This window comes from Penicillium rubens, assembly GCF_028828025.1.
Source record: "Penicillium rubens strain IBT 27055 chromosome Unknown utg000003l_segment0_segment0, whole genome shotgun sequence".
NCBI lineage: Eukaryota > Fungi > Ascomycota > Eurotiomycetes > Eurotiales > Aspergillaceae > Penicillium > Penicillium rubens.
Genome location: NW_026890601.1, coordinates 6,158,020 through 6,183,589, shown reverse-complemented (window position 1 = coordinate 6,183,589; position 25,570 = coordinate 6,158,020). Strand labels below are relative to the sequence as shown.

The window sequence follows — 25,570 nt, the reverse complement described above, 5'->3', positions numbered from 1 at the left end:
TGTGGTTGAGGTAGGGAGTTGCAAGGGAGAAGAGAACAAATGCGGACAACAGGTAAACCCAATCCGGGGCATCCGATTAGGCGGGACGACGCGTGGAGTCAAAGAACCGTCTTTTTGATCTCCAGGGCTGTATTCTCGAATAGCCAAGTGATATAGGTAGCTATTTTATCATTTACTTATTAAACAACTTTTAAAAAATAACATCACAGCAAAATCAAGGACGCGCAAGCAGAAACCTTGGCTTGGAGTGGATTATTCAGCGTGGCTGTGATTGGTCAGAAGTATATAATTCTGGGGTACGAAGTACCTACCTACTTGGGTAAGTACATGGATAACTTCTTCCTCTCTTGCATCCCACGTACCACAATACATATGCATATGCAGCTAATTGCACACCTACATGGATCAAGCCAAAGAAACCAGGTCCTTCCGAGACCAGGAACGAGTGGTACGTCTGTAGTATCCCCCACCCTGCCACTACCCGTGTTCATCATGTTAAGCACTAACACCCACGTAGGACAACCTCCGCGCTTCGATTGCAAGTCTAGAAGCTAAATATGCGAGGCTCGAAGCCGACTTAGCTTCAGTGACCGCCCAACTCAAGTAAAACCCCTTCAGCTCCCCCAATTGCATGCAGTCTACATAAACATCGAAACATTGCATCTTACATCTCTAACCATTGGTTATCCCAGGGACGATTACAATACCACATGCGTACGCTATACCCAGCTCTTGCATGAGTACAATGACATCAGGGATGTTGGGCAGGGATTGATGGAGCTTATTGCTGATGCCAGGGGGGTGAGGCAGGTCGAGGTGGTGAGGGAGTTTGGGTTTTCGGAGGAGGATTGAAGGGCTACACGGCAAGAGGTCTACTAATTGAAAGGACTTGAAATGGTTTGAAGGGATCCAACTGAACGGATGGAGTTTGGAGCGAAACCGGGTGGTGTTGAATTGAGATTTCATTGTATTCATTCATCTAATCCTACATCCCTAGTGGATGTTTTTTAATTTTTTATCTTTATCGAGGGGAGACAATGTACCCTGACTTTCCGCGTCTTTGCTGCTGAAAAAATAATCTATCACAAGAATACCCTGGTGGGAGAAATTGAAAGAGACGCAACAGATGGGGGAAATGGCAGGGAATGTGAGATAGAATCAAGAAAGAAAATGGGGGTATGATACATGGATATGAAAATAAATCAAAAGATTTAGCCGGCCCTGCCAAGGGACTGGAGGTTGACCAGCTCGAAGTAGCGACCCTTGTTGCGCAAGAGCTCAGTGTGAGTACCGCTCTCGACAATCTTGCCTTGGTCGAAGACATAGATGATATCGGCCTTTTGAATGGTACTGAGACGGTGAGCCACAGCGATGGTAGTACGACCGCGAGCAGCAGCATCCAGAGCAGCTTGGACGACCTTCTCGGATTCGGAGTCGAGAGCCGAGGTAGCTTCATCCAGAAGTAGGACCTTAGGATTGCGCAGGAGGGCGCGGGCGATGGCGACACGCTGCTTTTGGCCACCGGACAACATGCCTCCCTTGCTTCCGACGACGGTGTTAAAGCCTTCGGGGAGCGACATGATGAAGTCGTAGATGTTGGCGTCCTTGCAGACCTGGACAAGCTCCTCCTCGGTTGGATCTTGGTTAGGGCTACCGAGCAGGATGTTCTCCTTAATGGTACCCTGGTAGAGGGTGGGCTCCTGGCTGACCAGCGCCAGGTGACTGCGGTAGGAATTAACATTGAGGTCGGCGATATTCTTGTCATCTATGTAGACACCTCCGGAAAGAGCATCGTAGAAACGTTCGAGGAGGGCAATGGTCGTACTCTTGCCGCATCCACTAGGTCCGACCAGGGCAATGTACTGGCCAGGCTTGACAGTGAGGTTCAGACCGCGGAGCACAGGCTGCTCGGGACGGGTGGGGTAGCGGAAGTGCACGTCCTTGAACTCAATGGTTCCTTCGCAGTGGTCCAAATTCTCGCCCTCTTCGGACCATGTGTCAATTGTAGGCCGACGCTCGAACAACCTAAGGAACTCGGCGGCGGCGTTCTTGGCCTTGCCCATGTCGGGGGAGAAGGAGAACACTGTGCCAGCGGACTGAGCACCGAACAAGATTTCACTGAAGCAGACGAAGAAGCGGAACACGTCGTATTCATGGTGACCGAGCAGGGTTCCACCATACCAAAAGCCAAGGGCGACACAAAAGAAGACCAAGGCCTGGGAGGCAGCATACAAGAGCGATGATTTGAATACCGAGATCAGGCTTGTGCGGCCCTGACGCTCGAGTTGACCATGGTAGAATGACCAAACGTCGGTCTCACGAGTAAGCGAAGCCACAGTGCGAATGGCAGATGTAGCCTCGCAGGCGTAGCTGGCTGATCCCTCGTAAGCGGCCTTGGAACGTGCCTGGAACGCGGCAAGCATGTAGAAACGGTAGAAGCCGCAGCCGAGAAGAATCGGGATGACGGACATGCAAACGAGAGCAAGCTTCCATCCGAAAGCAAGCGCGATCACAATTGAAGCAATGAGTGTTGTTGAAGTCATGAGAATTGTTCCAAGAGTTTGACCACTGATACCGGCCAGGTGCTTGGTTTCAGTTGAAAGGAAAGAAGTCAAAGCGCCAGTGCTATTCTCCTCACGATCGAAGAAGTTGATATCCTGTCGGAGCATGACACGGAAGGCATTGCCGCGAGCCTTGCGAATCAATCTCTCAGAGCTGAACGCGAAGGCGATACCGTGGACTGAGAAGGTGATGATCTGAACAATACCGACGATAAAGAACATCAGTGACCAGAAGTTGGCATCCGATCTCAGCTTGTCATATTGGGTTTTGGGCAAGGAAAGAGCGCTGATAGCTTTGGCATACAAGAAAGCCTGAGTTGGTTGACCACAACCGGCAAGAATCGAGAAGCAAAGACCGATGGCCATGAACCACCGCTCTTCCTTGTTGAACGAGCCGATAAACTTAATCAGAGTCAAGAGCGAGTGCTTTCTGCCGCCTTCAGCAGTCTTCTGTGATAGAATAACGCTGGAAACGGACTTGCGAGACTCCTGGCGATGCATGGCGTCCTGGAATGTTTCGGCCTCGTCCTTCACACAGGTGGAGCCACTGGCAATTGACTTGACACGTGCGATGTGAGACTTGGTCATCTCCTCGAGGCCATCCTCATCCTCATCCGCGTCCAAAGCATCTGCATCCTTCTCCTCATTGATGCGCTGGGCCTCGACAAGCTTGAAGTAAGGACCGTCGTGTTCAGTCAGCTGGGAGTGAGTGCCCTGCTCAACGATGGATCCTTGAACGAAGACGACAATGTTATGAGCAGACTTGATAGTAGACAGACGATGGGCGATGACGATGGTGGTGCGGCCTTCAGCAGCGCGATCAAGTGCTGCCTGAACAACGCCCTCGGACTTCGTATCCAGGGCTGAAGTGGCTTCGTCCAGAAGTAAAATCTTGGGGTCGCTGACCATAGCACGAGCGATGGCAATACGTTGCTTCTGGCCGCCAGACAGCAAGAATCCACGCTGGCCGACGTTTGTCTCATAGCCTTCCGGAAGAGCAGTAATAAATTCGTGAGCGTTGGCCATCTTGGCGGCATTCTCAATAAGCTCCTTGATCTTTTCCTCGGACTCATGTTCGAAGCGTGTTCCAATCAGACCGTGGCGAATATTTTGATAGATGGTTGTGCCAAACAGAACAGGTTCCTGGCTGACCAGGGAGATCTGCTGCCGTAGCCATCGCAAGTTGAGAGTCTGGATGTCGTGGCCGTCCAAGAATACTTGACCACCGACTGGGAGATAGAACCGCTCGACAAGACCGACGACGGTGCTCTTGCCAGAACCTGAGGGTCCGACCAATGCGGTGGTGTTCCCAGCAGGAATGCCGAGGGAAACGTCATTCATGACAGTAACTTCCGGACGGGAGGGGTAAATGTGTTTCACATTGCGGAACTCGATATGACCCTCGACGTGGTCAAGGATGATGCCTTCGTCCGAAGTAGGGTCCAGCGGGGAGTCCCGGTCGATAGTCGCAAAGATTTTGGTAGCGGCCGCCACAGCATTGGTAAATGCTGACGCGTTCGGGCTGACATTGCCCAGGGAGAAAGAACCGATAAGAATAGCCATCAAGATGGTCAAAACTTGCCCGACATCAACCTTACCATCCACCAGGAACTGAGATCCCATCCAGAATCCGAGGCCGTAGTTCATGAACATGAGTCCAAACATGATACCGACCATCACGGCAAGACTCATTTGGAGGCGCATGCCCCAGCGCTCTGCGCGAAGCAAGTGGGACTCGTACTGCTTTGCGAGCTTGTCTTGAGTACCGAATGCGGTCGCATTGCGGATCGAGCTGATGACTTCCTCCGCCACAGTTCCACCGGCACCGGCACTTTCCAGGGAAAGCTTGCCAAACTTGATGATCAGTTGGGAGCCTCCGCCCATGATGAGGACCAGCGCGACCATAGTCGAAGTACATATGCCAGCCAAGGGGGCATACTTGATGTATGCAACGATGAAAGCAGTCACGAAGGTAGCGACGGCAGTAAGGGTTAAACCGACCTTTTCGGAGACACCATCCTGAATAAGGTTGGTGTCAGCCGTGATGCGGGTAGTCACTTCACCTGCACCAAGCTTGTCGAAGTAGGCGATGTTCTGACGTAGGATGGCTTCGAGGTAGTGCTCTCGAATCTTCTGGGTGACATGCTCTCCGGTGTAGATGAAACCGACGGTGCTGACGTAGACGGTGACGAATTCTCCGATGCCGAGATAGATGAAGTACAACACGTTGGTGGTCAATTGATCATAGAATTCATCGTAGGGGATAGTGCGGAGCATAATCTTTTGGAAAGCCGTGGCCAAGGAGCCGAAGAGAATAGTGAAGAGAGGCAAGGCAGCACCGGCGGCGATAGCGCAGAGTGTGCTGATGACAATGATGAGTATGTCTATGCGGGAGGCATATCGATAGAGACCGAAGTAAGAGATGTTGACAGGAGGCGCATCCAGCTGTTGTTTCAAGATGTCCTTTTCATGCTCAGGTAAGTGAGCATAGAGCGCATCTTCGTCTGACGCGACTGGAGTCTTGCTTTCGTGTTCCTTTGCTGTTGATGTGGAAGCGGAATCGGAATCACGTTTGTCGACGGGCTTCTCGTTAAGCTGAGGACCGTCGGCCACCTTCTCAACGGCCGTCACGCCCTCCTGGGGCTGTTGCATGTTGAAGCTTTTGGGTTTGAATCTCTACTCCATGAAGAACTTGAAGATGAGGATTTGATCTGAAGAGGCGAGACGTGAAGGGATGAATCAAGGCGCTAGCAGAAAGAAGAGATATTAGAGAGATTAAGGGATATGAGAGTATTAGATTAAGAAGAGTAAAGATTAACGAAAGGGGTGAAGGAAGGAGTGAGATCTAAATGTCTTGGATTATACTTACTTTAGGTACTTCGGAGGGGCTTATTTTTTTTGGGCGGGTCGGGTAGTCCGAACTCCGACATGTCTTTATGCAATTTGCAATTTCTAATCGACGTATTTACGCCGTTTACGCCGTTTACGATATTTACTATATCACTGAGTGCTGCCTAGATCCTAACTTGGTCTTATCTCTCTATTCCAACGGGTGTATGTTCCCTGTACGTACAGATTGCTAATCTGTTTATACAGAGGCTGGACATTCCTTATGATGTACCTCCACATTCCTCGTGCAAGGGCATCCCTCGAACGCGCCCCCTTTCTAGGGAACACTAGTTAGCACGGAGGATTTGCTTCTTTACTTAATGCTTGACGCAGGTCCAGCATGATTGAAACATGCATGCATGTGGCACTTAGTACATACTGTGACCTTAACGCAGAGAGTACAACACGGACAACACGAAACACATCATCATGACGCGAAACACGAGAACGAATACGGATATCCTGAGTCATAATCCTACCTAACCTTGGAAGGTATGTAGGTATATTAGTTATATTACGGAGGATTTCGTCCGAATTTTGATCCGCTAAGACAGAAGATCTGGACCGATTCCACTTTTTTTATGCGTCGGGTAGTTTCATGTCCGATGTCCGACATTGGACGCTTTGACTCCCTTTTGCCTCCTTTTGCCTATTTCGTACAAGTTGATTACTTCCAAGGTTGTTGACCTCAGGAGGCCTGAGATAACACAGCACCTTCCTTGGTCCTTCCTAAGGTTGGAGGTGCAACGTACCTAAACCTCTTCTGTCTGACGTCGGGTAGAGCTATACCATATGTAAATTTGTGATCAGAACCAACATACGTTCGAATTCAGGGATTATTTTGGAATTGTCAAATCCGTACCTTTTCCCTCCACGTCGTACTAGACCTCCTAGTTCGCCACGTTTATGATGCAACCATATACCATAGAGGGAAATATGAGCTCAAACTAAAATAACGTCGCCTATAGATACTACGAATGACCATATCTCTCTTCGCCCAAAATCAAGCTTCCCAGCCAAGTCGAAGATCCTCAAACTGTGGATCGCTGCTGCGATAAAAGTCAACTAGTAGGGCATAACAAGACCATTCTTCTCCCCGAATTCCTTCAGCCCTATGACTACCAAGAAAGGAAAGAGCCAAGAGCCAAGAAAAGGAAAATAGAAACACCCACTTGGGACGCCTCGAAATCGACTATCTCACACTCTAGGGCTACATCTCTTTTGGTACATAGACCATCACTACCTTATCGCTAGGTAGCTAGTAGCTGCCCGGTAATTTTGTCCGCGGCTATGTAGCAATATTACTGCTGAGAGTTGGTATGTACGCGATGAATTGGATAGCAACTGGCCTTGAAACCCAGCCTTGGAAAGAAGAAGGTGACCAGATATAGTCGTGGATTTTGTCCAAGGAGAGAAAGAGACAGATCTATCGCCGAATCTACACAAAATGTCACCGGCTTGATTCACTATCTAGCTTTTGTCCCCCACCATTCCATGAACCACTCTGCAAATTGAATGGTAGAGATGGAACCTCTCTTCAATCTCTGGGTTTGGATGAAGGTCTTCCCGCAAGAAATATCCCCTACTCTCAAACATAGTTAACGGCTCTAACAAATCTCGTTCCGAGTGAGCAAGGTTCGGTTCCAATTACGGGCCTCCATATACATTCTGGAGTCGGTTAGAAGTAATAGATGCGAGTATATCGCATATAGAAACAATCTCATCAAGGATAGGATCTTGTTCGGTAGCGGACATAGTTCCCTACGCATCTCTCAGTGTTATACCCGGAACTCTTTTCAACACCAAGAATGGACGATTTCCGTCGACCTAGGAATAGATTACTTTAGGCACAGGCACTTAGGAAGCGTTTCTTGAACGAATTTGATGGTTTCACTCTCCGAAGTGGTATCGGAACTCTAGCGGTGGACTCTGTAGATGGCATTGTTTCCAATAGCCTCTACTACTGATAGGGTACCTACTTTATGGATCAAACGGACCCCGTGCGAATTTGCAGGCGTGGCATCGGGTGGTTGCTTGCTCGGATGTTGTATGCCGAAGAATATACCAATCTTCTCCATCTTTCCTGGCAGCTACATATGTGTCGTCCGGTTCCGCATTTCGAGTAAGTTTGGGTAACAGAATTCCGAATAGGAACTGATGCTGACATGATTTGAGCCAATTGGATAAATGTTGGGTACTATTGACTGGCTTTAAGTGTAGTAATAAAGTTGGGGCCCTTAAGGTTGGGATGCAATGAGAAGCAATTGGTTGAGGCATGCCCGATGGCACGGACACATGCAGGTAGAAGTTGTGATCTCAACGATTTTCCAAGGATGTGACAAGGTGCCCAAGGCCATTCGCGCGTCAAACGAGCATCGCGTTGATTGGCTCATTCATGCCTCAGTCCTCAAGCAAACCCATGCTTCCATTTTCCTATTTCCCGGTGACCACCGTACTAAATTCATTTTCGAGATAAACCAGGTTTCCCAAGTAACCACCATGGAGATTCAACAATCATTGCCGCTCAGCAACCCCTCCATCTATAAAATAGATCCAATGGCCTGGATGCGTCCACTTTCGGATGTATGTGACGCTTCCTGGGTTAAGTACTATTTACTGATATTCTTGATTTACAGCCCCACAGCCGGGATCTAGAGGGAGACTTCCCGCTAGATGGAAAGGATTTTGACTCCGTCACAGACAAGACCCTGGCAATCCTTCTTGAGTCTGCCCCTGTTCTCCACGAGTTTGGCGCCATAAAAGTCGTACGGCTCTCACGAGATCTGGTGATGAAAGGCGGCGGCACCGTCCTGCCTTGCGAAGCAAAGACACTCAATCTCGTCGCCTCCAGAACCGGCATTCGAGCTCCACGAGTCCACCGTTCATTCCAAGTCGAAGACGACACGCAATACTTTGGTACGAAGGGATATATCGTGATGGATTTTATCCCAGGCCAACCTCTCGATAAGTGTTGGGCCGACCTAACATCCGACAACCAAAGACAAATCGCTATACAGATCGCGGAAATGATCAAAGAAATGCAATCTGTTGTAATCTCGCAGCCAGGTCCTCCTGGTGGCGGGCCATTTCGTGGCCGATTCTTCACAGATTACAGCGCCGGTCCGTTTAAAGACAGTGCCGAATTTCAAGGTTGGTTCAACCACAAGCTTGATATCTGTAAGCATGTGAAACAATGTCCCAAAGATATCCCGCCATTTCAATTTACCACCTTTGTTCTCACCCATCAGGACATAAGTCCTCGAAACTTGATCTTAGACCAGAATGGGGAGGTATGGTTGGTTGACTGGGCGTTTGCCGGTGCATATCCCCCTGCCTTTGAAAGTGCTGCGTTATTGGCTCAGCAGTTCTTTACTGGCTTTAATGAAGCTGTCTTGTCTCTTATCCCACGCTTCCCTGAGGAAGAACGACAACTTGATTCCATTGCATATGGGTTGACTACTGCGGCATTGGCCTAATGGGATCTTACATGAATCCGTGCTATGATTGTTGTACTGCTCCAGTTCTGAGCTTTTGTTGGTGATAAGGAACTTTATGGTATTTGTTCACGGCTAGGGCAGGTTATTCACGGCTTACGAGGTTCCGAATCAAGGCCTCCAGGGCTAGCTTGCTTATGCGGCAGTACAAAACAGCCTGACATTGCAGGACGCAAATTGCATTGTAGCTCGACTGTTTCCAACGATCCTGATAGCCATCAAAGGTAAGCACTATTCTAAAAGAGGGAACAGGGTATATCCATGGACGTATATCGTATACCAGACTGTATATTGTAACGTATTACTTGCATAATGGCACCTGGGCAGTGTGAGCGTATACGGAACACTCGTAGAAGTTGACCCACTTTGCGGAAATTGTTTCTGCCTCAACACCTTACAACCTTAGGCATAAATTCCACATCACCTGACCCAACCGAAGCGAAGCCAAGCCCTGCCGCACACAAACCATCCACACTCGAAGGTCGATAACTTCATCCGTCCATCCAACAAGCTCGCCGTCGCGATCAACCCTTCAAGATGCCGGTATGTTAGACTCCTGTTCCCGCCATTCTCGAAAAATACATTCGCCATCGTCGCCGTCTCCCTTCCCAGTCAGACCTCTGAAAAATCGAGAAACAAAATCTTAACCCGTCATTTTCCACACAGAGCCACAAGACCTTCCGCACCAAGCAAAAGCTTGCCAAAGCTCAGCGTCAGAACCGCCCCATCCCCCAGTGGATCCGTCTGCGCACCAACAACACCATCAGGTAAATCGCACCTTTGTTTTCGAGATCCAAAATCCATCTTTATATCCGAATTCGCCATTTGTGGGAAGAGTGATACGGAAACGCGAGAGAGGAAAGGGAAACGCACATAACCATCCACCCGCCGACCGCACGAACCCAACAATGGAGAAAAAGAGATACGGGAATTACATTGAATCGAACGTATGGCTGATACACTGCTGAAACAGATACAACGCCAAGCGCCGCCACTGGCGTAAGTCGACCCTGAAGGTCTAAGCGGACCCTCAGTATTCGCACCCTCCGCCCGGCCATTCTCAAAAGCCCCAATTCAGCTCGCAATGTCATATGGCAACCGAAGTGTGTCTGTGCGGGGTGGTTCAAGGGTTTTTGATGATTTCGAAACCCTCTTCATGATGTGACGCCCACAACCGAATTTCGAACAACATGCCTTGGCCATGAACTTGAGAGCGCTAGTGGATGTGGAACTACTCTTGAGTGCAATTGCAAACAAAAAAAATTCAATTATCAAATCTTGATCCGGGTCTTGCGTTGGGTCGTGCCTATCTTTTTTTTTTCTTAATCTTCCAATGGGTCATCATTTTTTCCACGGTTCCGAGTGGAGATATGATGGATTTCCAACACGCCCTTATTATCGATATGGATGGCAGGCCCGGATTACGTTTGCAAAAGGGTTTGTTGCTGTTGAGGGCTGATCGTCTTCTTGCTGGGGGCGGGCTTGTAGGACTGGCATGGCGGGGGATTTTCTTTTTTGATACAAATCTGATTGAATCGAATTGAATATCCTTTTGCCTACTTTTTGGGATGGTCTTGATGGCCGTAGATTTGATCCGGGCGTTGCATGAGAATTCCCATGCTGTATGTTCATGATTTGTGGTGCTACTGTTCGTATTACACTTTGTAGTACTCCGTACAGCCATGAATCTGCGTTTATATGCTACATAGTAACTAACTATGTAGTTGGGCTATTTTTACCACTTGGCGCCTGTCGTCATAGTAAAAATATGACGGTTTTATGACCCCGCTAACTATCTACTACTGGATTCAAAAGGTTTCTGTAATAGATGTCATTGCAAGGCTAGCGATCTTTTTCCAAATCGAATCGAATAACCTCGGAAGGAAAATAGCAAGAATAAACGCCCCAAAAGATAATCACCCTACTAGACAGGAAGGGCTACGCTGCACATTGTCGTAAACAGCCGGGAGGATATCATTTTCTGTTTTTAAGAAAAAAAAGAGACAGACAAAAAATCATCATTTAGCGACTAAAGCAGAAATGTCAGCATAGGTTCTATCCACGGATACTGTTGGAGCAACTTACTCCTCAGCCCACTCGTTCTCGCGGCGGATCTGGTCCTCCTCCTCGGGAGTGAAATCATTCTGGATGTTGAAGGTCTTGCGGATCTCCTCCGGGGACTTGCCCTTGATCATGTTAGCGACGGTCTTGCAGCCGACGTCAAGGAGGGCCTTGATATCCAAGTAGTTGGCAGCCTGGGAGCAGTCAGTATATGCGTCGAAAAGCGAGTCTAAAACGAAACGTACGAGGATGATCTCGAAAAGCATCTCCTGGTCCACCTGCATGAATTTCTGGTCCCACTCATCGATATCGGTGGTCTTGCGACGGTTGTCGTCATCATCGCTGGCGCTGGGGGGATCGTTCTTGTGGTGTTCGCACCACTCGATGACCTTCTTGAGGACGGCCTCGTTAACCTGAACAAAGAGGTGTAAGCGTTTCGTCCTGGATGCCAACTATTTCGGTGCGAAACTCACGTTGGGGATGGGGATAGCCTCTCCAGAATCACCAAGATCCTCGAGCATGTTCTTGATCAGGACGGAGCGCTCAGCAGTGGTGCGCTCTATTCAGAATCTGTCAGTGCAACTCACGACAGCCTGCTGTGTGGAAGTTATCCTTACCGACAGAGATATCGACTCCATCGGAGCTGGTGAGGGTGATGGAGCTCATGGTATTGATGTTGAAGATGGAATCTAACGTTCAGGTGATGTTAGCTCTGCTAGTTTCGAATAAGTGCGGGGTGGTCCAACGGCGGGGACGTTACTCACGTAGGTGGAGGGATGTGTATATCTCTTATGAATCTAAAACCGTCTTCAGAGTTGGTATATCTGAAGAGAGACGAAGGTTGAAAATGACGAGGATGTAATGAGTAGATGGCAGGTGGTGATGTTGAAGAGACTCTGAGTTACCAAAGGCGGTCGCGGGTATCTCCCAACAAGGCAAAGTCAGCCCCCACGCCTTAACTAGTTCTTACTACGGAGTACTCCGTACAGTTGCCTAAATTATACATTTGTTGTTGACTCATTCTTTCAATTGAAAAAAATGAGAATCCGACCAGTAACATACTAGCAATTTACTAGCTTGAGGACCAACAGTTTGGGAACCTAGGGTACTACCTGCAAGCAGCCCTGCCCTGGCTTAACTCCGTACTGAGCCAGAAGCAACGGCGGCCGATTACATATGTAAGTTCTAGCAATGGCTAAAACAAGAATCTGGACTTGAAGAAACTGCAGAATTGTAACTAGGCTATTTTGGGAAAATTGGATAATTGGATGTTCTGGTATATTCTTTGAAAGATTGTCGATCTATCAACTATGGTATCTTAGGGTATGGAGTATAGGAGATCTATACGAAATCCAGGCATATCAATCACATTAACAAGTATTTTGATATATTTTGATGTATACATCAATACGTATATATGTAGGGACTAGATTATATATTGTATAGATTCTACCGGAAGTACTATAGAGTATAACATAGATCTGAATTCCTCTTCGATTTACTGAATTTCTCAATTTACCGCTTAACGCGAGGCCAGTGATATCATCGTCCAATACGCGTTTTAGTTTACTTTTCTTCCCATCCCCTCTCCCTTCGATCATTTCATTCTATTTCTTTACTTTCATTCTTTATTTCTAATAATGTTCCTTTTTCTACAATCATGTGGCGTCGAACATATCTACTGTTATTAGTGATTCGCGTGTACTTCGCACTGTCACCAAGCTATCTACATCCCGATGAGAATTTCCAAGGCCCAGAGCTCTTTGCAGGTGTGTTCAACAATCCAATGATCGCCTGACAAATCGTGATCATGCCGCGACTACACAAACGCGTGGAAATCTTTGTTGCGATTTTTCCCAAAGCGAAGGGAAAAAAAAGCGCGATCCGGCTGTCCCGCGACTCCCCTATACGAAGGGGGAAAATAATATTGACCAGATCACCAAAATGCAGGTCGCATATTCTCATTTCCGTCAAAGCTACCATGGGAGTTTACCGTTGAGCATCCCATCCGCAGCATATTCCCATTATGGGCGACCTACGAGCTTCCAATGAGCCTCTTGAAATGGTTCTATACTGAAATCGGGTCGGGCAGTCCCCCACCCCACTTGGTCTACTATGCGCTGCGCGGTGGAATGTTCCTGTTGAGTTTTGTGCTGGAGGACTGGGCGATCTATGAGCTAGTGCCTTCCCCGCGTCATCGGCGCGCAATAGTGGTGCTGGTGGCCTCGTCCTATGTCACCTGGACGTATCAGACGCACACATTCTCCAACAGCCTCGAGACCCTGTTGGTTGCCTGGGGGCTGGTTCTGATTCGGCGCATTGTCGAGAATAAGGTGCGAAGAGATAAAGCTTCGAAATACACTATTCACGCTGACTTAACTCCCAGCGACACTCGTCCTTCTTCTCCCACGCCGTGCTCGCCTTCATCGCCGTGGTGGGCGTCTTCAACCGCATCACCTTCCCGGCTTTCCTTCTATTCCCGGGTCTGCAATTGCTGCCTCAGTTCCAGCGCAAGTGCGTCAATCTACATACATACACTTCGCCTCCAACTCACTCATACACATGTACTAACCCCGCGTTCCCACCAGACCACTCTCCCTCGCAGCACTCCTCCTCTTCGGTCTCCTCTTTTCCTTCATCGCAGTCTACACAGACACAACCTTCTACCGGCCGACAGCCTCCCTCCTCAGCGCCCTCCGCGATCCCATAATAACTCCCCTCAACAACCTCCTCTACAATACCGACACGTCCAACCTAGCCCAGCACGGCCTCCACCCCCGCCATCAACACTTCACCGCAAACCTCCTCCAACTCCTCGGTCCAGTGTACATAACCATGCTAGTCTCCCTCTTCAGCTGGCCACTGGTGCCATACTGGATGCGCAATGTGCGGGCCCTCTCCGCGCTCTCCGCAACCATGCTCCTCTCCCTCTTCCCCCACCAAGAACCACGCTTCCTCCTCCCAGCCGTACCCCTTCTCCTCAGCTGCGTCCCCATGCGCCGCTCCCGTCTCCTCCTCGCCGTGTGGGTCATCTTCAACGCAGCCATGGGCTTCCTCATGGGCGTGTACCACCAAGGCGGCGTGGTCCCCACGCAGTTAGCAATGCGGGACATCGTCTCGTCTAGCACAACACACCACATACCTTCCGCGACAGTTTTCTGGTGGAAGACATACTCACCGCCGCTGTGGCTTCTCGGCGGGGACAACCAGACCACAGAGATCCAGACTCTGGATCTCATGGGGATGTCCGGTGCGGAGATGATGCTGCAGCTGGAGAAGGTTGTACCTGCCTGCTCTACTCCATCGCCTGTATTCCTGGTCGCGCCTACATCGGCTGCGTTCCTCGATCCATACGCTGTGTCCGCGCGTCAGAGCCGAGACCAGAACTTGCAACTTCATCCACTTTGGTCGTACCGCAAACACCTTAACCTCGATGACATGGACTTCGGCGAAGACGGGATCCTGCCGACTCTGAAACGGGTCGTTGGGCGTCGCGGGCTGGGTGTTTGGTCTGTGCGGAGATCTTGCAAATAGTCTTCTTTTTCTGTTTCTGCGTGTTCATGGATGGATGTACTTTCTATTCATGGACGGGGCGTTGTATTTTGTTCATATTCTGTATTTGGGAACTATATTCTCACTTAGATTTGGACTGCAATCTCCCTTTTTCTTTTCTTTTCTCTGGATATTTTCGGTGCATGTTAGGGCTACTGGTTCCATAAGATACCTTTTGCATTGGCGGTGGGCGTGAATCGAGTTGATATCTTTGGGGCTCTAGTCTACTTGTACTTACCTCTACCTGTAAGTAGTACTATGTTCAATCTATTAATACATTGGCTTTTTTATTCCCGTCTAGGCTGGTCAGCTGGGTTGTAGTCAGGGGCACCACTGCCCAGTTCCAGTGGTGCCCAGTTCGAATAGCTACGATGCATGGACCTATCATACGGAGAAAAGACAGAAGAACATTAGAAGGCCATTCAAAGAGACAACCTGATAAGGGGGCGATAAGGGCTATATATACACTTGTGGACATCAAGTCGACCTAGGTCGGGGCACATAGTAAATGCTGTGTGAGGATATATATTTCTGACGATTTGGGCGGTCCTCGCGGTTCCAAGTCCTAGAATATAAACTTCTCCAATCATGCGGATATACGCATTCCAACCATCCGGTCATCTGCACATCTGTCTACTTGCATATAAAATACGCATGACCAATGAAAATCACATGGCAGATGACCAGATCGAAGATCGCCACTTATCCGAAAAATACTACACAATTACTCACATACACTATATGCAGCGAACAGGTCCCATTTTGCCCTAAAAAGGTAGATACATAACAGGCGTTTTGGGGAGAGGGAACAGCGGGATGCGAAGAAGCCAAGTACGAACCCAGTGACGCCAAGCTGAACACTGAGTCGTATTCATGGGAAGGAATCCGGCGTGAGGAGAGATGGGAATCAATTCAAACAGCAGCATGCTTGGTATTCATCATAGAACATAACGTTAAGAGGAGGGGAAGAAGGGGAGGAAGAAAGAAGTCGAGCGAGAACGTATAATTCTTTACTGCTCATCCTCGTCCGGCTGGTCGAAGAGGAAGTTGGCGGCGAGCTCCTCGTTCTTGTCGCAGGCGAAGTAGGCCTGGATGACGGAGTCGCGGGGGAAGCCCAGGCGGCATAGCTGGTTGTAGGTTAGTCATAAAAACCATGAGATAGAGGGGAAATTTCAACATACACGCTCAATGGCATCGCGCTCTTCTTCCGTAACCGAAATGGCCTGGGCGCCAGGTGGCAAAGCACCCTCCTCGTCCTCGAGTTCCTCGCCCAGAAGCTGCAAAAATTGATCGGAGTTTTGTCCGATGATAGACGCAATCTGAGGATTCCCAGCGGCAACCTGTTGCAGGATAGGCTCGAGCATATGAGGCTGCTGTTGAACAAGCTGACGAAGCTGTTGGAAATGGGGGTTGCTGCGGAGGAACTCCAGGCTGCCAAGGGCTTCACCACCAGCGGCGCCGGCACCGGCACCGGCAGCACCGCGAGGTCGGCCACCTTCACCACCGGCCTGAGCGGCAGCTTCGAAGAGGTTGAGGTGAGGCTCATCGCCACCGGAAGGGGCAGCAGGAGCAGCAGGAGCGGCGCCGGTAGGGGCTGTCTCTGAGGCTTGTTGTTGTTGCTGTTGCTGTTCCTGGATGTTATCGGGAATACCCTGTCGTAATCATTAGCAAAGACTCAATGTGTAGTTTCTAATAAAATCTTACGGTCAGAAGGTATTCGATTGCACGGTCAGGGTTGTAGAATGCGGCGCGCATGGCACGGTCGATATCAGTGCGTGCGAATCCCATTGCCTCCATCTGGACAACTGCTCCCTCAGCGGCAGGGCCCATGGTGAGAGCGGAAGGATCTCCGAAGGCGGGACCGCTCGATGGAGCCGGAGCTGCACCGGCCGGGGATGGGGTCGCCGGAGCGACAGAAGGGGGAGGAGCAGCGGCAGCATGAGGAGCTGGGGGAGCAGCGGGTGTTGACACAGGAGCTCGGGCAGCCGGGGTCGAGGGAACTTGCGAGGAAGCAGTGGACGCGGCGGCCTTGGGTTGCTGAACATCAATCCATCAGTTTTGGCTCTGTCATCATAGAAGTCATAGACAAGGCTTGTTCTCATACCTTTGAAGGCAAACACACTAGGAAATCTTTCTCTTGGATGTTGTAAGATTCGACCGTCTTATCATCCTGAAGGATCTTTCCTACAATGAGAAAAAAAGCGAGGGTTAGCCACGGCACCGTGGATGGAGAATTCGTCTATCAAGGGAGAAAACACGAACCAGAGTAGATGACCTTCATGCGCTCAGCCTCATATTCGCCTTTCTCTTGGGCGATTTTGACCTTGACCTCGCGAACCTAAAAAGATGAGCCCCGCACTCGATGACGCTGGCTAGTTGTAGCGAAAGGGAACGAACGTACAGTCTCAGAAGGTTCGACATCGATGACAAACTTCTCCTGCTTCAGGTCCTGTGATCGACAACTTGTCAGCAGTCTGTGGCAATGGGGACCCCAAGAGCAGGTTTTCGTACCTTGAAAGTGAGCTTCATTTTGCCGCTTTGGGGTAAAACCAGGGAGAAAAAGGGCAAGGAGAAAAGATGTCGAATTGATATAGGAGAAATAGTTATTGCAAAGGATCCTCTCAGCGATGAAGTCGAAGAAAAGTCGAAGAGAAGGAAAAGAAAGTAGGAGGGGAGCATTCAGAGTGACGATGATAGCAAACGAGTGCGGTGACCGCCTTCGGATTTACTTCCACTACTCAGCTTTTGATCAGGACAACTTTCTAGGACACCTTTTTCAAATCTGATGATATTAACAGGCTATTATTGTTCTTCTCGTGCACAGCTCTCTTACTCTCCATGTGGTGCACATATGCACATAGAATAATTCTGGTCTACCCCATTTGGTTCCAAGCTGGTTGCCTGTTGGCCGCCTCGATGACAACATCCCAGGCTGACATCGAGAGTCAATAGGTTGGAGATGCAGATCTGTACCCCAACTTAGTCCCAATGACATTGAAGGCTTTTCTAGCATGAATACTCGGCTCTTTGGACTCCTATATAACACAGTATTGCGCCACTATTGCCTCTCGAGCAAGTAGCACGGACATTGTACATTGCACATATTGTACATTTGTACCCACATGGAAAACGATACATAGAAAAATCCACAAGACACACGAAAATCTATTAAATTCATTTGACAAATACTCGATTGAATGCGCCAGACCTCTTCCGGAAAAGAAATTGACCGAAACACAGGTAGACAATCCAACCTGTATACTTCCTGCAGGACAGGTCATAGTATTCAGTCTGTGCCTCTGTAACTACGGAGTACGGAATATGGATCTATAAAATCTAACAAAGTACAATTTTGAATTTGTCTAGACTCACTATACTTAGCTTAGTCTGATTCAACCGAGATCAATGGGAACGCGGAGATTTCCTCTCGCAAGGGAGAGAGATACATCACATCCGGCCCGCACTATTGAGATCGAGAGATGATCGGCCTGTTCGCAAAGACTGATGGATCAGATTAAATAGTGCCATTGTTAGTGGGATTAACCAAACTATCGGATTTCTACTATGCAGGACGGTCTGGGCAGGGCCTCTACCCCAGAATGAAGCGCGAAATACGGCAATTTCAAATATTCACACACATTATGCATACTCCACCGGCATCTCTCTACCTCAGCCAATCGATCCAATTGATGTCAAGCCAATTCTTATCGACAAAGTCTAACCATCGTACTGGAATGATGGATCAGACCGATCTCTTCTGGGAAAAGAAAATGAAAATGACAGGTTGAGACTGACTGCTTCCCCGATATACTTTGAGCCACGCTTGAGATCCGCATCGCCCCGTCCCGTGTTGTGTGAACCCTCTGCCTATACGCATACCAAACTCATAAATACAAACATCTTCCCTCCCATGAAGTCCGCAGATTTCTTACACTCATTGTGTGCATTGGTAAACGTCTTGGATTGGCAGTCTGCCACCATTTGACATATCGACACTCTCTTACTCTCTTTTGATATAGTTCCAGGCCATTCTTTTGCCTTGTCTTTCTCTTTTTTTTTACATTATCATGCCTCACCTATCTTACTCACTGGCAGCAGCCTCCTTGCTCGCAACATTCATTGTCACCATTCTTAGTGGTATCTGCTATGCAACCTCAAAAGCATCGCCCGATGTGGCCTCGACTATCCTAAGTGCAGTAAGCTGCATGGCTTTGATTGCCCTTGGTCTGCTGCACCATCAAAATATCCAAACGGGCCGCCGACTATGGATATGTTTCGCTGGCGGATATCTACTCATTGCCGCTGCAGCATCTGCCGGAGCAATGGCAAGGAGTCCTCAAGCCTCGGTCTTTGTGGTTCGCTCTGTGTTCTGGGCACTATCAGTGTTCGCACAAGGTCTATACTGTGGATTCCTCGCGATGACACTAGCCCAGGAGAAATCCAACCCTCAATGGCCGCGTGCCTACTCACAAGAGGTTCACTCCCAAGAGCTCAAGGATATCCCACAAAGCCCTAACTTCCTCCCATCACCCCCTCGAGTATGCGACTTGTCCGAGCTATTCGAACCCAAAAGATCCTCACTCCGCAAATTCCCTCGACGGTCCAGCCGCTACTCAGACACAACACTCTGTCCTACAAGCACAAAGGAAGAAAAGAACGCCAGCATCGACAACAGCTCCTCAACACACACTTCACCAAGTCCATCCCCGACACGCGACAGAATGCCAGACACACTCCCAGACCGGGACACTCGCCCCCTCCTCCGAGGCACACACAGCATCCGTAGCATGCCCAGCCTACGCCGCAATCCCCCAACTGCACTCCCCTTAGACAGTCGAGTACATCCATCAATGCCCTCGCCAACAGCATCAACAATCCGCATCGACTCCCCAACACAGTCCAGCTCGAACAACTCCACGTGGGAGTATAACCCATTCAGCGAGAACAACATCCACCCTCTCTTCCGCTCAACAAGCCCCTGTCCATCCCCAACCTTCTCCCCGGGGACGATGGTTAAAGCCTCACCGAGCGCAGGACAAACCATCACGGCGGGGACGATCACGCGCATGAGATCTGCTCGCTCCCTCCACGACCATGCCATGCGTGCGCCTTCCCCATTGCCTGGGTCGGAGTCGGAGGAGACCATCCGCACAAGACCGAATCCAACTCTTGGTTTTGCGCATTCACAATCAGTGAAGAGATATGACTTGAACGAATCCCCTTATGAAAAATGATTGATCTACCTCAATATCGTGATCTGCATGACTTGCAATGTTTTCTTTTTTCTCTCTTTTTCTTTGCCTTTTATGTTTCTGTATATGATGACTGGATATTTGGACATATTTGTGTACATAGGGGATGGATGGGTGGTGGTATAATTGGATCTTTTGAACTGAATTTGTTTTTGCACATACTGAACGGGTGGAAGTATATATATTGGGGTAGTTGAGTAGCAATGTGGCTTCAATTATCATTTACATTTTCCAATTGTGTCCGTGGACTGGGTATTCATGGAAGTGTTTCTTTTTTACTCCTGATTTGCTTTGCCATGTTAATTACACTAGACAGCCCTGGAGTGTGGCGAAAAATGCATTATAGTTATACTATTGTCCTAGCTAGGGATGACGTGGACTAGAGCACCTTGGAGGAAGTGACACATTCCCTCCGGGATATTTAAAATACTGGTATCTTCCAACTGGGAATATTCATAGATAATATTTATTAGAGCCAATAGCACTGAGAGTACCCCGTATAGAGTACATTGCAAGATAACCGCAAGCGTTGCTGTCACCGACTCCTAGACTCAAGTGGGTCCGTATATATTTTCTGTAGGGGAAAGGGATATAGAATAGAAGATGGATTATTATATCAATTGATAGAATATGGACATGTATATGGAAGATAATAAAGCCCGAAAGATAGACAATACCAACGTACTATATAGACACGTAGACTCCTATGTTGTATTCACGTAGGCTAAATACTCCGGCAGTTGAGTGCCGGAAGTGGCTGGGATCGGAGATACACACGTACATGATGTTTGTATGTAGGTAGGCTATACTCTATTGTTTCCCAGGCAGAAGTGATAGAATGAATGGAATGTATAGTCTATTCAACGTTGAATGTATAATGTAAAGGTGTTCTATGCTATTGTGGCTCCCGAGCCTCAGCCGAGTCACGGGGAAGTCGATCTCAATCGACATAGACATGGGTATATAGGCATCGATCAATAGACCAAAGAATAAGAATGTAATTTAATAGAATTGAATTGAATGAACAATATAGGTGTATATAGTATATAGTATATAGAATAGTGTTATATACGAAAGATCCAAGGTTCAGCATCTCCCATAATCAACTTGTTTTGACCTTTTCCCTTTCTTTTCTACTTTTTTTCTACTTTCTCGACTCTTTTTTCCCTTCTCTTCTCATCTTCTCTCTTAACTTTCCCCGACTTCTTTTTCTAATATTCGACTTTTTACTCATTTCCCCATATTCTTCCAAGGTTTCCTTTTTAAACTTCTACTCCTTCTGTCCTGTTTTCTACCGTTCTTGTTCTCTCTCCCCCCGTTTTTTTTTTACTTGGCCCCGTTTTCCCCATCCACCCGGTCAAATCCTGCAGTAGATCTCTGCTTTTTCCCTTTTACTTCGCATCTTTTTTCCCCATATCCATCGCTTTGGTAAGTTATTTCATAAGTCTTGATGGGGGTTTTCCATTTCTTCCCCTTCCAATCTACACCTTGTTTTTCCTATCTTGTTTTGACACCCAAAAAAAACCCTGTCCCCTTGATCTTGGCCTTGAGGTTCTTTGGATCTTTGGGATCTTTGGGCTCCTTTGAATCGTTGCATCTTTTGATCTTCTGATCTTCTGATCTTCGCGTGTTATTCTCTTCTACTTCGCGCTTTGCCAAGCCTTTTTTTCCCACTGCTCCCAGTGACGTTTCCTTTCTGCATTCTGCATTTGGCAACGCGACTTGTACTTTTTTTCCCTTTTTCTACTACCATTTTCCCCCTTTGAACTGTATTGTCCTTGAAATTCTATTCTACCTTTGATGTATCCTACATCTGATCTATGCTTCAATTTCCCATCTCCCTGATTTCCTCCCCCCTTGCTACTGGATCAATTTTCCCCGTTCAAAACTGATTTTCCCCAGACCAACAGCGATGGTGGGAAGAAGGAAAAACCGCGCGGCTGCACAGCCTGCTGTCAGGACTCCTAGTATTTCTACGCGTTCTGGGCGCACCGTACAAGGTAGGGCTCATACAGCTTTGCGCCATCGGTCCAATCCCTGACGTGTATAGATCCCATTCCAATTCCCACTACTACTCGTGGAAGAGGTCGAGGCCGAGGACGTGCTCGCGGCCGTGGCCGTGCCAGTCTTCCTGGCCATCTTCCTTCTAATGAATCAAGCGAACCAGAAGTTGGCTCGCACATCCTCAAATTAAAATTTTCATCATTCCAACTAATCCAACCTGCTGATTCCGATGATGTCCCTGATGGGGAAAATGAAAATGGAACCAGTGCGGTCTCACAAAACCCAGAGACCCCTCGCACTCGGCGTCCTCGACATCCTCGGACTGTTCCTGAGTCCTCGCGGACCACCCGGCAGTCAGCCAGGCTGAAGCCGGATGGAGATGGCGCCTTCGAAGAAGACGTCTCGCCAACCAAGGTCGTTGACAATCAAAACAACCAGCCAGATGATGACATGGAATATCACCAGTATAATGAGGAATTCAAGTCCGAACCTCCTTTCGAAAAAGTCTCTCAATCCCCTGAACCTCGCACGGTTGCTTCAGCCCCCGTGTCGCCTGGAGCTAAAGAAAAGACCGAGGACACTCCCGCTGGTCAAAGTCCCAAGATCTCACAGATTGACGAAGCGTCATTCAGTGCAGTGTCTTCACCTCGAATTTCGCGCAAGCGGAAGTCACTCGAATTGCAAAACGGAACCCCGGATGTTGATTCAGAGGACACTATAAGCAAAAAGGCCCGAACTGATGAGCCTGAAACGTCTCCTGAGGACATTCCTATTCCTTCAGAAGAATTCGACCCCCCTGCTTACGACTCTACCGTTCGAGGAGGAGGCCGTGGAGGTCGAGGAGCCCGCGGCGGCCGGGGTCGAGGACGTGGCCGGGGCCGTGGTCGCGGAGGCCGCGGTGGATTCGTCGGTCCAATTCGACCTACAGCTGTTACCAAGCCTCGAGGTGGTCGAGGACGTGGCCGTGCTAAGGCCACCATTATCAAACGCGGCAAGAAAATCGAAGACGAGATCTGGGACGTCGCCGAAAATTGGCGTGGTCCCACCCCCGAGCCTACTCCAGAATCAATGCCAACAAAAACTCGCCAGGAGGAACTGTCTGCGCTTTTTAAGAAGGTTGGTCAGGCCCAGAGTATTGCGCTGAGTGTCATGGCCGATCAAACCATGCACAAGCTTGCTCGCGAGAAAAATGCACACAAAGAATGTCCTGAATTCGAACAAGTCCAGCGGGATCTGGATGAGTACGAACGCAAGGCAATTGAGAAACTGAACGCCGAGTACAATGCGACCGCTGATAAGGAGAGTCGGGTATATGAGGCCAAGGTTCTCATTGCAAAAGAGACTGCAAGGGTAAGTTTGGTTCTTTGTCTTATCACTGGAGGATTCTGACTTGTGAAAACAGCGGCGCATGGAGGACCTCCAAGATGATATGCTTAAGATGCTTATGGGCAAGATGATGGCCCTGATCCAGGGCCGCAGGGTGGCCGAGGACGATGAACACACCGAAGTACGTACTCTCGAAGACTGCCCAAAATCGAACACGCAGCTAATCAGGCTCCAGTATGATACATCGGATTCAGAACAATCCGTGAAGCAATTCCTTTTCCGGGACGGCGAAACGGCGGTAAGACAGGAAGAGCGTGGATTTACAGCCAGTGCAGTTCGAGACCCGGAGGGGGCAGTTGACTATATGGCAGCGGAGGAGGGATGGGAGGAATTCGTCCAGAGAGTACGGCTGGGCCGCCTGAACGAGGAGATTGCACCAGCAGAAATTACCGACGAAGATGCTCTGCGAACCTACGCCAAGGATGCCTTCGGCAGCATGCTTCATGCAGCCACCTACATCCACGAGCAAGAAGCCAGTGGAAAAGTCGTGGGCTACGATGGCGCCGCTGATTTCCCCGTGCACCCACGGGCACTTTCCATTCTGGCAGACGCAGCTCTGACCGAGCCCGTGCCCCAACACCTTCCAATGATGCGCACCGACCCCGGCACCCACCACCGTGCCCTCCTCCCCCAGCCCACCCACGCCCACCCGGGCCCTCCTCCCTCCTCCCTCCACGGCCACGGGCCAACAGACCCGCGGTCCTTCATCCTCCCACGGCCCACCCCAACCCAGCAGCCGCGGCGCCTTCTCCCCGCCCGTCAGCAGCTGGGTTTGGGGATGGGCCTGCCGGACCCGTTCGCAATGAACGGGCCGCCGCAGCTGCCCCCACCCCCGGGCTCGAACTTCGCGCGCCTGCCCCTGCCGGGCTACATGCCCCAGGGCCACGCGCCCTCCCTGTACTTCCCGCCGCCGCCGCCCGGATCGCACCCCCCGCCCCCGCCCCCGCCGCGCGGGTACTAGACCCGCCGGCTTGTACCAAGATGTTTGTGTAGCGTTCCCCGCAGTTGATACCAATTCTATTTTTTTGTATGTTTAGTTGCGATGCCCTCCCCCCTGAGTGGGGATAGGGGGGGAGGGCATCAGAATGAATAAATATTTCTGATTTCTATAATAAAGTGGATGTAAGATGAAGAGAGGTGGTAAGTCGCGAGACATACATATGAACATCGTATCAAATTAGATTCAAATAAAGTGAACGTGAGCAGTAAATGAGGAGTAAGAGATATTCAGATGAGACTTAAGAAATATCCAAGTGAGGGAAGCCCTAATAAGAGAAGGCACCTTTATCAGCAATATTTCATCCTGTCACAACCCCCGTCATATTCCACCTCCTCCCTACCAGTATCATTTCCCTACCCGGTCGACTAGGCTCTTGAATCTCAACAGCCGTTGAGAAAAGCCGTTAATGAATTTACCCGTCTAGCTTCGAGGCTGCCGAACGATCTTGAGGGCTTCCGGCGTCGCCTTCGTCGACGCCAACACCAGCGGACCAGGTGCCTCGAGGATGGCGATGAAGGCCGGTAACTACAGAACGGTGCACCGAGAGAATCCTGTACCCTAACCAATGAGCAACCACAAGAGAACTGTAATCAAAGTGCGTGGATAACCAAGACTCTAGATAGCAAGGTGAAGGTCACCGGTCCCCTTCGCATGACATTTAACGCGCTATTTGACAGAGCGGCACTACAGTCTGCCCAAGTATGTCCAAGACCTCTCTCATCTCTCCCACAAACACACTAAATGCAGCACTAAACTGGCTCCCCGAAGGTGGTCATCTTCGACTACAGTCATTGAAGCCAGTAAATTTAGATTACAATCGTCCGGGCAACAAGCACGACCCTTTTTGCTAAAATTCTCTCTCAAGTCAGAGTGACTCGAGAGACTCCTTATGTGACACTATCTCCACATCACAGCCGCTATATGGGCTGTAGAGATTTAATATGTGAGTTGCAATTCCTTAGAACCCACTCTTTGCCGTGGTAAACTAACTTAAACACTAGGTTACAGTTCATTCGTCAATTGCAAGATAGGGTATCGTGTCATTCACAACCCAAGGCGATACTGCAGCGTTCTATCAGCCTTTCAAAATGCGTTATGGAAAAGAGGATGTGACCTGGGCCAATCCTGTAGAACGTGGTATTTTTGCGGATACTTACTCCTATACTGTTATGGCTGATGTGCTTTACCGCTCTAGTTAATTTACGAAGCTGCTAGCTGGCATAGAATCTACAACGTCAGCAGCTATATCCACCTGTCACCCCTAAGATGAAATGTAAGTCTTCCTTTCTTCGGAGGATCATCGAGGCGATCTTCTGGGTCTTCCACTCTAAGTCTACCCATTATCACTGATGTGAGGAATTGCGCCAACGT

At 49.2% G+C, this 25,570-nt stretch overlaps 7 protein-coding genes across 7 annotated transcripts; 4 read left to right on the top strand and 3 right to left on the bottom strand.

Annotated features, from left to right (window-relative positions):
- Positions 1-1,211: 1,211 nt before the first annotated feature.
- Positions 1,212-5,213, bottom strand: mdr1 (ABC multidrug transporter Mdr1; the record flags this gene model as incomplete). The annotated part of the gene is made up of 1 exon (XM_002562635.1): positions 1,212-5,213. One exon carries the CDS (start codon positions 5,211-5,213, stop codon positions 1,212-1,214), a length of 4,002 nt encoding a protein of 1,333 aa, XP_002562681.1.
- Positions 5,214-7,949: 2,736 nt separating this feature from the next.
- N7525_008576 (aminoglycoside phosphotransferase family protein) lies at positions 7,950-8,926 on the top strand (the record flags this gene model as incomplete). Its single annotated transcript, XM_002562634.1, has 2 exons — positions 7,950-8,033; positions 8,087-8,926. The coding sequence occupies 2 exons, from the start codon at positions 7,950-7,952 to the stop codon at positions 8,924-8,926; spliced, it is 924 nt and encodes a 307-aa protein (XP_002562680.1).
- Positions 8,927-10,966: 2,040 nt separating this feature from the next.
- Positions 10,967-11,671, bottom strand: skpA (SCF ubiquitin ligase subunit skpA; the record flags this gene model as incomplete). Its single annotated transcript, XM_061214428.1, has 5 exons — positions 10,967-10,973; positions 11,030-11,199; positions 11,251-11,418; positions 11,479-11,564; positions 11,623-11,671. The coding sequence occupies 5 exons, from the start codon at positions 11,669-11,671 to the stop codon at positions 10,967-10,969; spliced, it is 480 nt and encodes a 159-aa protein (XP_061068859.1).
- Positions 11,672-12,665: 994 nt separating this feature from the next.
- Positions 12,666-14,539, top strand: smp3 (glycosylphosphatidylinositol-alpha 1,2 mannosyltransferase smp3; the record flags this gene model as incomplete). Its single annotated transcript, XM_061214427.1, has 4 exons — positions 12,666-12,774; positions 12,941-13,338; positions 13,392-13,519; positions 13,594-14,539. 4 exons carry the CDS (start codon positions 12,666-12,668, stop codon positions 14,537-14,539), a joined length of 1,581 nt encoding a protein of 526 aa, XP_061068858.1.
- Positions 14,540-15,567: 1,028 nt separating this feature from the next.
- Positions 15,568-17,086, bottom strand: N7525_008573 (putative UV excision repair protein (RadW); the record flags this gene model as incomplete). The annotated part of the gene is made up of 7 exons (XM_002562629.1): positions 15,568-15,684; positions 15,739-16,209; positions 16,262-16,594; positions 16,662-16,741; positions 16,820-16,895; positions 16,959-17,006; positions 17,069-17,086. 7 exons carry the CDS (start codon positions 17,084-17,086, stop codon positions 15,568-15,570), a joined length of 1,143 nt encoding a protein of 380 aa, XP_002562675.1.
- A 1,538-nt stretch (positions 17,087-18,624) lies between these two features.
- N7525_008572 (uncharacterized protein) lies at positions 18,625-19,791 on the top strand (the record flags this gene model as incomplete). Its single annotated transcript, XM_002562628.1, has 1 exon — positions 18,625-19,791. The coding sequence occupies one exon, from the start codon at positions 18,625-18,627 to the stop codon at positions 19,789-19,791; it is 1,167 nt and encodes a 388-aa protein (XP_002562674.1).
- Positions 19,792-21,721: 1,930 nt separating this feature from the next.
- Positions 21,722-24,160, top strand: N7525_008571 (uncharacterized protein; the record flags this gene model as incomplete). Its single annotated transcript, XM_061214426.1, has 3 exons — positions 21,722-21,809; positions 21,860-23,163; positions 23,216-24,160. The coding sequence occupies 3 exons, from the start codon at positions 21,722-21,724 to the stop codon at positions 24,158-24,160; spliced, it is 2,337 nt and encodes a 778-aa protein (XP_061068857.1).
- Positions 24,161-25,570: the final 1,410 nt, after the last annotated feature.